The following is an 11,267-nucleotide window of genomic DNA, read 5'->3' on the forward strand; positions in this document are numbered from 1 at the left end:
AAAGGACTTGGCCCCAATCAAATAAGAATTCTGAAAGACCGAAATAGTCCTGGAAGACACTGACTGGAGGCACAGGTCAGCCCTGGGGCTCTAGGTGCAAAACCACAATGGTAATAAACTTTTGAATATTTATTTTGTCCTACAAGGTGCATCATGTTTAAATGGATTAGATATAAGGTACAAATAACATGAATGGGCACACTTGAACATAACACATTATAAAAAAATAGAACAGGACACTAAGTCACCCTGAGAAGTTTGTGGTTAGTCTTGTTATTATTTTATATTCACAATTTGCACATGATTGAGTGACCATTTTGAGAGGCTTACACTACTTGGGAAAATAAAAATACAGTATAAAGCTGGGTGTGGTGGCCCATGCCTGTAATCCCAGCACTCTGGAAGGCCAAGGCAGGAGGATCCCTTGAGCTCAGGAGTTTGAGTAAAACCTGAGCAAGAGTGAGACCCTGTCTCTACTAAAAATAAAAAAAATTAGCTGGATGCTGTGGCAAGTGCCTATAGTCCTAGCTACTTGGGAGGCTGAGGCAGGAGGATTGCTTGGGCCCAGGAATTTGAGGTTGCTGTGGGCTGTGATGCCATAGCACTCTACACAGGGTGACAGAGAGAGATTCTCAAAAAGAAAGAAACTAAATATAGTATAAAGACTTCACCTGGCTAGATGTGGTGGCTTATACATGTAATTCCAGCAGTTTGGGAGACAAAGTAGGGAGAAACACTTGAGAGCAGGACTTTGAGACCAAACAGGCAACAGAGCAAGACTTCATCTCTAAAAAAGATTTACCCAAGACTCAGGTTGCATTACTGCCTGTGACAGTTCTGATAGCATGACAGCTGCCAACACCTATGTTCTTTCCCTGAATGTTTAGTGTCCACACCTTTACTTTTGGGTTCACTGTCCCGCTATTCCACAAAGAATACTCCAAGAGGCACACTTCTGGGGACACCCCCATTGTTTCTTTAAGCCACATTCCCTGAATCACAGACAAATGTGGTGGCTGCTGGGAAGCACTGCACAAGCACTGTCTACGTGTTACTGGTCCGTCCCACTTTGTCTTTGCAATTTTCTCCATCTAATGCTTTTACAGATGCAATCTGGGTGGCAAAGAGCAGACAGCAAGTCTGCAGGTGCCTTGAGTCAGTGCTCTGGCATGCTTGGTCTAGCGCCCCCTGGTGCCCGTGAGAGGCACTGCAGTGCGGCACCTGCTCCCACGGGAAGGACCTGGAAGGGGTTCTGAAACTGCACTCCAGCCCACTAGTCTGTCACATTATCACACCACTTAAAACGACCATTTTGCTATTAACAATATAGCTAACATTTTGGAGGAAATAGTTTGGTTAATTTGAACAATATTTATACTATTTTCCTGAAATACACCCATTAACTCATTGACTCTGGCTATGTTAATCAAATGAGCATCCCATTCCTCCTGGCTGGTCCCTTTCAGAGTAATTCCTCTGAATGACACCAGTAGACATTTCCTGTATAAACATCAGCTTTAATCTCAAACGATTTTCTCCCTCAAACCTCAGAAGCTTAGTGAAAAATTGAAAGTCACAGTGAGAATTATGTCTGCTCCCTGGCACCTCTGAATCTCCCGTCACACACAGGATGACCTTGCTGGCAACTCTCTCTCTGGGCCCTCTGTGCGTGGCCTTCCCTGTCTGGATGGGGGTAGGCACCGGTAAGGCTGCACTCGGCCAGGAAGGGGCCTGCCTTAAGGTTTCTGTTTTCTTGCAGTCACTGTGTAGTTGTGAGTTCAGAGTTCAGTCATCAGCCTGGGCCCAAGCCCCTCCCTGGCCAGTGCAGCCTCACTGGTGCCCAACTACTGTCCACACAGGGGAGCTTGCATTCAGGCAGTTTAATACTCAGTTGATGGTCAAAAGCCCTTCATTACTTGAAAATTGTCAGAGAATGTTATAAAAAAGATGAAATGCTAAAATTATGGCAGCAGGTTTATGTCAACAAAGCAAGGTGAAGCAATGGAAGAAACCATGAGATTTTAGATGTGCACCAACCCCCTTCCCTCCAGGAGACTAGCATCCACCTTGGGAGAGGCCACATAAGATTAGAGGTAAAGAGGCTGCTGTCAAGCTGTCCTGGGGAGACACTTCAAAGGTCCTAAGGAACAGCCCTGAGCGCTTCCTCTGCCCGCCCCTCACAGCATCACTCCCAGAGGGCCCATGGCCCCCAAACCAATGCTGCTGCTGAGTGTGCTGCCAGGTAACCAAAGGGACAGAAGCCTGAGGAAAGACATGATCGAAAAGCTGTTTTACTGCTTATATTTCACATTTAGCCTACATCTCAAAGTTTGAAATAATCATGTATATATTATATAACATGCACAGAGAAAAATGTTTAGACATCATTAGGGATTTGGGAGCCCACTTAGAATACTTCATCACCTTGAGATTTCTCAGCATCTGACAGTGCTCATTGTCAGGACAGAGTGAACTTATAGTGCAGTAGCCAAGCATATGCCACGTGCCATCCAGAAGGACAAGGATGGTGAGGGTGAAGGGTGTGGAGGGTGGGGTAGCACAGGCATCCTGGCCTGGCATGCTTGGGAGGCTGGTGGTGGCGATGGTGTCCTCAGGCATGTGCACCACATAAATAGTCTTGAATGTGCAGCTGGAGAAGCCTCAGCTCTGCCTCTGGAAAGGAGTGGCAATTCCCCTGCCTGTGTTGCAGGTAACTGCCGTAGACCAGCCCACGGAGATATAACACATATAACATTCTCTGACAATTTTCAGGTAAATGAAGGGTTTTTGAGCATCAATTGAGTCTTAAACTGCTTAAATGCAAGCTCCCCTGTGTGGACGGTAGGTGGACAGTGAGGCTGCACTTGGCCAGGGAGAGGCTTGAGCCCAGGCTGATGACTGAACTCTGAACTCACAACTACACAGTGACTACAAGAAAACAAACCTCAAGGCAAGCGTCTGGTGGCCAGAAGGTGACCACACACAATGCAGCTCAGCCTGGCCCATACATAAATCTCATACAAAGACTTAGAATAGACCCCACAATCCCCTTTCTAGTCTGGTGTGGTCCTGACCAGTGAGAAAAAGGTGGGGTCTGAGCCCCTCTGAGCTGGGTGCACAGAGGAGTCTCCTGCCCACCTGAGAAAGGTAGAGGAGGCCTCACCTGCAGGTTGAGTTCAGGTCCAGAATTTGTTTCTGGAGACTCATTTGTCCACTGAACACGGCTTCACATATAACCTGAGTTTCAGGTAAACAAGCATGTGGCAAAGGACAGGTAAGGTGAGGATGTGGTGGAGTGGCCTGTGTGTGTGGCATGCACACACACTCCTGTCTGGGCTCCTGCACACAGCGGACTCTGTCTCCCCAGAATGTTGCAACTGGACAGCCTAACAGTGAACCAGTTGGTGGGTGTTCATTTTGCCTCAAACATAAACATTTTAAGGAAGTTCTAAGGCATTAAGAGCAAAGTTTCAAATATATCACATATATACTTCCCCAGATAATCATTAAAATACTTTATTCAATTTTATTACTTGTGTCATTAAGGAAAAAGCAGAGTTACATATGCTGTCTGATGTGCAGGGCCGGTGCTGGCTGAGGAAGTGGGAGTCCCCCCTGGTGAGCAGGCCCTGCAGAGAGCTTGAGGGTTGTAATAAAGATGCTAACTTTGTCTTTGAAATGACTTCACTATTGAAGAAATTGAGAATACAAATGTCAAATAAGAAAAATAAATTGGAGAAAAGAGCTCATTACTTTAAATTTTTTTTTTTTTAAATTAGAGACAAGAGTTTTATTTTGTCATCCTTGGTAGAGTGCTGTGGCGTCACAGTTCACAGCAACCTCCAGCTCTTGGGCTTAGGTGATTCTCTTGCCTCAGCCTCCTGAATAGCTGGGACTACAGACACTCACCACAATGCCTGGCTATTTTTTGTTGCAGTTTGGCTGGAGCCAGGCTTGAACCTGCCACCCTCTGGTATATGGGGCCAGCGCCCTACTCACTGAGCCACAGCTACTGCTCCCTAAATGTGTATTTTTTACAGTTAAGATATCCTGTAAATGCTTTTTTTTTTTTTTGAGAGACAAGAGTCTCACTTTATTGCCCTTGGTAGAGTGCCATTGTATCACAGCTCATAGCAACCTCCAACTCCTGGGCTTAGGTGATTCTCTTGCCTCAGCCTCCTGAGTAGCTGGGACTACCGGTGTCTGCCACAACACTCGGCTATTTTTTGTTGCAGTTTGGCCGGGGCCGGGTTTGAACCCACCACCCTCAGTATATGGGGCCAGCGTCCTACTCACTGAGCCACAGGTGCCGCCCCCTGTAAATGCTTTAAAAAAGTGTTAACAACACTTTATAATTTAAAATCCACAAAATATATAAAAGTGAGGATTATTAAATTTCTAAACTACTCCAGAAACATATTCTCAAGTATACCCAAAGTTCCATCACCCCTGCCACACACTTACGGTGTCTACTCTTCAAAGCTGGTTGAGCACTAGCCTAGGCGCTGCTTCTGCAGTAGGCCAGAGATGCTGAGTGGCAGCCTGGTGGCTGGGGCCCGGGAAGGCAGTGCAGCCTGGGAGCTTCCAAGGCTGGGAGAGGCCCCTTTCCCCGCTGCACCTGGACCCTGGTGTGCTGGAGTTTGTGACCGTCCCCTGTAGGGCATCTGCAGTGGTGGAACCCTGACAAATTCAATAGATAAAACATCACACACGCTGGAGGTATCTTTGCAGGACTGGGGACAATGCTACTTTGTGCTGACCATCCTCACCCCTTCTGAGTGCCCAGGCCAAGCAAGGTGAGCACTGTGCCCCAGCTAGGCAACCTCTCACAGAGGCTGTCATGTCCTGGCCCTCCCCCAAGCCCTGCTCTGTGTGGTGCGGCAGTCAGGAGGTCCTGTGCACAGCTCCTCTCAGGGCTGGTGTCAGTATGAGGCTTGGTTGAAACAGGGTGGAGTCTAGGACGCTGACCTTTCACCTGCCTACACAACTAAGGCATACGCTGTGACCCCATCCCCAACCCTGTGGCTTGTGCAGCAAGCCCAGCCCCTTCTTGCCATGTGGACCCACCTGACCATCCTCACTCTTAGCCTGTATCTTGCCCTCTGCTCAACCCTTAACCTTGGGGTCTTTTCAGGTCCCACCCTCAGGATTCTGAAGGTTCTAGAAGCCCCTGTGGCCAGCCTGTCCATCTTCATGCTCTGGTCACACTGTCCTGGTGACAACTCCTGCATCTCAGGTCCAGCCCACACCCAGCCTACGGGTTGCACCCAGGCTGCAGTTTTATGTGTCAGTCAGATTTCATCCCTTGGCAGCCTGCTGTTCACTGTTTGCACTCTATGATGGTTTGACATCTTAGGGCCTTGCTAGCCCTGGATATACTGCTCCTCCCTGGGACAGGAATTTCTAGAGATGGTGACTCCCTGCCTGTGTGCAGGACTTCCACATGCAAACCAATCAATCCAGAGCCCTCAACCACTTCTTTACCGACTTGAAATGGCAAGACAATGCTCCCCTGCTCTGCAGTGCAATGGACAGATGGGCATTGGTGCCTGGGCTGTGCACTGCCCACCTTGCCCTGGGTCAGTGAAGGTGGCTGCCCCTGAGCTCTCCTTGCCCCTTCTGCCTGTCCTGGGCACTGTCATTGACTCTACTTTCAAGGCTGTGGTCTCTGTGCTGTCACCTGCTACATCTGGGCACCACAACACTGGGGACATTTTGGAGATGGCATCTCACTCTGTTGTCCAGGCTGGAATGCAGTGGTCATGTCACAGCTCACTATAGCCTCAAACTCCTGAGCTCAAGCAAACGTCCTGCCTTAGTTCCCCAAGGAGCTGGGACTACAGGTGTGCAGCACACCCCACTAATTTCACAAATTTTTTTTCATAGAGATGGGGTTTTCCTATGTTGCTCAGGGTGGTCTCAAACCCCTGGACTCAAGTGATCCTCCCACTTTGGCCTTCCAGAGTGTTGGGATTACTGGTCTGAGTCTCTATGCCTGGCAAATCCTGGGTACATTTTTTAAACACCTCAGACAGTTTTATCTACAACCAGGCTCATTCTCTGTCTTGCCAAGACCCATCCTGCTTGCAATAGCTGTCCATCCATGCAGTGGCTAGAGGAAAGGTCAAGTGTCAGGTAGGGGTGCAGTGACTGACTACACATGCCCCAACCCTAGGAAATGTCAAAGCAGGCAAGTGGATGAAGTGGGGCAGATGTTTGGGGCCAATGCTCAAGCCTTGCCAGGTAGACAGTGGGGAGCTTCCAGATTGAGGGTACTGTGCAGCAGGGCAGGCTGGAGAGCTTGAGGTGGGGAACCAGGGGTGGATTTGATACTGGAAACTGCCCGAGGACTCTAGATAAGGGGCTAATAAGGAGGGTCTGCCTTTTAGAGAACCCCCTGAGCTTTGTACACTTAGGGTGTGGTCAACTCCATAGCAGAGGATGTAGCCCACCTGCAGCATGGTGAGGGGCCTGAGGTCTAGCCAGAGTGGCAGGCTCAGCCCATGGTGATGTGGTATCCTAGGCACAGCTGCCCCTGACACAATGCCCACTGCCTCCTCAATACAAGGGAACTGCTAAGCAGCTGTTCAAAAAGCCGGAGACATTTGCCACCTACCCTTTATGGAAACCACAAGCTGGTCCTGCTCCGTTCCTGGGATAATGCACCAGGCAGCCGTTAAGTGGTTCTTCTGGAGATTTTAGCAACAAGGTAAATATCTAAGTTATATCTTAACTTCAAAAAAGAAAACTATGGCCAGGTATGGTGACTCATAGGCACAGTGGCTCATACCTGTGATCTCAGGAGGCTGAGGCACATGAACTGCCTGAGCTCAGGAGTTCGAGTCCAGCCTGAGCAAGAGTGAGAGCACATCTCTACTAAAAATAGAAATACTAGCCAGGCATTGTGGTGGGCACCTGTAGTCCAGCTACTTGGGAGGTGGAGACAAGAGGATCACTTGTACCCAGAGTTTCAGCTATGATGCCAGGAACACAGAGTGAGACTCTGTCTCAAAAAACCCCAAAAAACAAAAAAGCAAAATATAAAAAGGTATTTACAATATAACCTCAAAACACGTAAAAACAGCATTAGAGAGCAAGCAGCTAATGTTTTAGCCACAGTTCTTCCTGGAGAGTTGGATGGTGGTAGGCTCTGTTACTTTCCCTAGCACCTGTCGCTAAGAAGTCACATGCAGATACTACCTGAGAGGCTTCGCCATGCTCTGACTGGGTGTCAGGCCAAGATTCTGAGGGCCCCGGTAGGAGATGCTGCCTGTGATGGGAACAGAACACATGTAGTTCATGTTAACATGTGCTAAGAAACCACTCAGACCTGCTGGATCTCTGCAGCCGCTGCTCCCTCCCCACCAGTAGCAGTGAGAGGTCCCCTGAGTCCTTCTGACTCCACAGAAGCATCCGTGTGAGGGATGTGCAACCGTTTTGCAATTTAATCTTTTAACAAAACTTTTTGTACCTTTGCAACACAGAAAAATATTTAAGCCCTCTGAATAAATCAGCAGTTTGATATTAAGACCTGGAAACCAGAACTGATCAGTCTGGCTGACTTCCAGAGCTCTCAGGCCGGGGCTTCCACTCTACCACGTGCAGGCCCAGGTGGGAGCTGTCCCTCCACAGGCAGCTATGCCCACCTGAGGCATGCAGGGGAGCCCAGCAGAGGATTGGAGATTTGACTAAATGCCACATGTGGAGGGAAGCCTGGGCTGCTGCTACTCTGGAGATAGCCTGGAGGGCAGCAGCACCTGCAAGGTCCTCTCAGCTCTTCCTACAGTTCACTCCCTCCATCCACTTCTCTGGAAACATGAAAATGGGTGTGTCTACTCTGTTGTGGGGCAATACTGCACAAGGGCACATTGACCCTGCACACTGAACGTCGGATTGACCAGTGCCCTGCCTGTTGTGGAATGTTAGTAGCATCCAGGCTAGAGCCCTGAGCATAGCAGCTCTGCCCCCTGACAGGGTCATGTCCCTGCCTGTGGGGGTATGGCTGTTTGAGGCCACCACAGTGACCCTCAGAAGGGTCTGCGTGACCCTCAAAAGACTTTGAAGAATGGCTGAGGACCAGGGAGGTGAACTGTGTGATCTTATTTTCACATTTTCTGCTTTACAACAGTTTGATCTTGTAGGGTCTGGCTGGTCCTGGACAGATAGCCAGAATAACTGATTCCTAGAGGCAGTGAACAACTGGCCTGTGAACATCTTGTGTGTGAAAAACTGCCACTCCAGAGCCTACATGCCATGCCACCCTCTTGACCTGGTTCACACTCCAGGCAGCAGCGTCCCTTGCCCCAGGTGCCCCAGGCCAGGTGCAGACAGTAGGGCAGCCCTGCACTCCACAGCCTGCAAACTGATGCTGACCAGCCAATCCCAGCTTGGGCAGCAGAAACAAGGTGGCCTTTTTGTAACTTATCAGCATACATCAAAAGCTAAGGGAGTTCCTGTGTTTCCTGTGGCCTTCTAGAAATGCATTCTGGGGGCAATCCAGCGAGGACAGACATCTGCGCGCAGCAGTGGTTGTTAGCTTGGTGAGCCTCTGGGACCCTGACACATCCCAGGACAATGAGGCAGGCATGGGCAGTCCCTGGGATGGAACAGAAAGCAGCCACGGTGAGGCGCAGGTGACATGTCATCAGGAAAATGTGTACTCTGAGGTCAGCATGTCCCATGCACAGCACAGAGAAGGGTGTCTGTTCAGGCTCCCTAGCCCACAGCCAGCTTGTGGGGTGAGGCCAGGGGCCCTAGAGCTGCTCCCCTGGTGAGGAGGCGGCTGGGCACAGGGTGAGAGCCATGCTGGGGCCCTCCCAGCCCGGGGTGGGGAAGGGGAGAACCAGCTGGGGTTGGAGGACTCACTTTCGAAACATCAGCAACCCAAAGCCAATAGCCAGTAAGCAAAACTCAAATAGTATGTTTGTTTACAACGAAGAGGGGACAGAACACAAAGGAACCAGTCTTCCCCTGTGACTCATTCAGAGCTTCTCCCTGCAAGATTATAGCTGTTGGTTGAAGGACAACATTCACCTAGGTAAATTTTGAGAGCTTTGATTCAACATGACTTTTCAGAGTATATATATGCATATGTGTGCATGTGTGCACGCGCACGCACACACACAATTTATTTAAAGACGAGGTCTCACTCTGTTGCCCTGGGTGGAGTACCATGATGTCATCACAGCTCATAGTAACCTCAAATTCCTGGGTTCAAGAGATCCTCCTGCCTCAGCTTTCCGAGTAGATGCCCACCACAGTGCCTGGCTAGTTTTTCTAGTTTTAGTAGAGATGGGGTCTTGCTTTGCTCAGGCTGGTCTCAAACTCTTGAGCTCAACGGATCTGCCCTCATCAGTCTCCCAGAGAGCCAGGATTACAGGTGTGAGCCCCCATACCCGGCCCCAAGAACATACTTTGACCCATACATGTATCAATCTGGAGTGAGGCTGCAAGAACTTTTACTTACCCATGTGTCCATCTTGAGGTGGACTAATCAAAGAGATTCTTGTTGGGCCAGCTGCTCCCTCAGGCTAAGTAGGCAAAAAGAAAACTGATAAAACTCCAAAGCTGCTATTTATGAGATTTAGAATTTCACTATTTCTTTTTCACCTTTTTTTAAATTTTTTTTGAGACAGGGTCTCACTTTCTTGCCCCTGGTAGAGTACCATGGCAAGCAACCTCAGACTCCAGGGCTTAACTGATCCTCCTGCCCTCCTCCCAGAGCTGGGACTGCAGGAGACACTGTGGCCTCATGTTCACTGCGATCCTGTTTCCAAGAGCTCTGTCTCTGCAGTCTTTATCTCCCTCTGACAAATTCCTGGTTAGCGTGGCTCTGTGTTCACCTCCCACTTCTGTTGTTGGAATGCTGGCCTCATGAGGCTGGCAGAGGTACTCTGATCCACCAGGACCTAAAACACTGTCCTGTTTAGGGCTCCACTATCTATTTTTAAGAACTGCAGGAGAGAGAAAAGTAAAGAGATGTCTCAGATGGTACCGGAAAACATGAAGTCCTGGGTAACTCCTCATCTTGGGCGCACTGATTTTGTCACTTTGAAATCCAGGTGCTGACAGGTTGGAAGTAGTGCTCTCGGAGCTGCATGTGCCAGGCTCCATTGTGCCCAGTCTCCCATCAACCCAGCAATGGTGAGGCAGGCACTGCCGCCTCCCTGCTTGACTCATAGGAAGTTCTGAGTGGAGGCTGGTGGCAGAGGCCACTCTGCTACTCAGTGTGACCTAGGGTGTCTGCAGGGCACTGTATTCAGCCTCCTTCTTGGGCTCCAGGCTCCTCGCCTGGCCTGTCAGTCTCCAGGCTTTGCCATCTTCACCATGCCCTGCTAAGACCTGGCTGCCTATCCCCCTGGCCCCTGCAGGCCCACCCCACAGATCATTTGACCCATCCACCACGGACATTCCTGTGTCCTCTCCAGCACTCTAGGGTATCCTCTGCCACATCCTGGACCCTCTCTTGCCTGTCCTTCATTCTCACTTGCTGGCAAGATGGCAGGCTGGAAGGACCAGCCCTATAGCCCCAGTGGCCCTCTATGCTGCCCGCAGGCCTGATGTCCACAAAGCATGCTCCCATCCACCTAAGCTGATGACTATACTCACAACCCACCCACACAGAACCTCAGCAGGGCTGCTCCCAGCACTTCCTCTCCTCTCCCTAGAGTGCTCTGCTCCCTCCCTTCCTGGGTCTCCCTCAGGGGTGCCATCAGGATGGTGAATCTTGGAGATTGGGCTCACTCTCCTGGGGGCACCCCTCCCCCAATTGCAGTCTGTGCAGCTTCCTCCTGCTGCCCACCTGCAATTCACTGGGCACCTCCCACTGCCTGGACAGACATTCCACCTGCCTCAAGCCTCTTCTCACTACCAGGTGTGATATCCTTTCAAACTTTGAAACTTCAAAAGGGAAAATCATCCGCACACAGTGAGCACAAACTTATCAATGCATGACTAGGATGAGGAAAATTTTCTTTTCTTGCCTAGTGTCCAATAAGAAAGAATTTTTGTTTATTGGGTCAGTTCCTGAGTCCTCTGTTCATCGGAAAATCTAGCAGTTGTTGGAGCAAAAAGAATCATTCATTTTTCTTTTGAGACAGAAGATCATTCTCTCTCTGTGGTTAGAATGCCTTGCTGTCATAGTTCACAGCAACCTTTGAGCCCAAGCTTGGGCTCAAACAATCCTCTTGCCTCAACCTCCTGAGCAGTTGGGACTACAGGCACCCACCACAACACCTGGCTAATTTTTCTAGTTTTAGTAAAGATGG

At 49.6% G+C, this 11,267-nt stretch overlaps 1 protein-coding gene across 1 annotated transcript in view; it reads right to left on the bottom strand.

Moving 5' to 3' along the window:
* Nucleotides 1–4,493: 4,493 nt before the first annotated feature.
* The window catches only part of RNF212 (ring finger protein 212), a 27,670-nt gene continuing 20,896 nt past the window's right edge, over nt 4,494–11,267 (bottom strand). The window contains exons 9-11 of the mRNA XM_023507701.1: nt 9,467–9,530; nt 7,201–7,270; nt 4,494–4,680 (exon numbers count right to left, since the gene is read on the bottom strand). Of these exons, the coding sequence (XP_023363469.1) occupies nt 4,494–4,680; nt 7,201–7,270; nt 9,467–9,530 (321 nt within the window). The remainder of the gene's footprint in view (nt 4,681–7,200; nt 7,271–9,466; nt 9,531–11,267) is intronic.

Source organism: Otolemur garnettii, unplaced genomic scaffold, assembly GCF_000181295.1.
Source record: "Otolemur garnettii isolate 467f Iridium unplaced genomic scaffold, OtoGar3 scaffold00198, whole genome shotgun sequence".
Classification (NCBI taxonomy): Eukaryota; Metazoa; Chordata; class Mammalia; order Primates; family Galagidae; genus Otolemur; species Otolemur garnettii.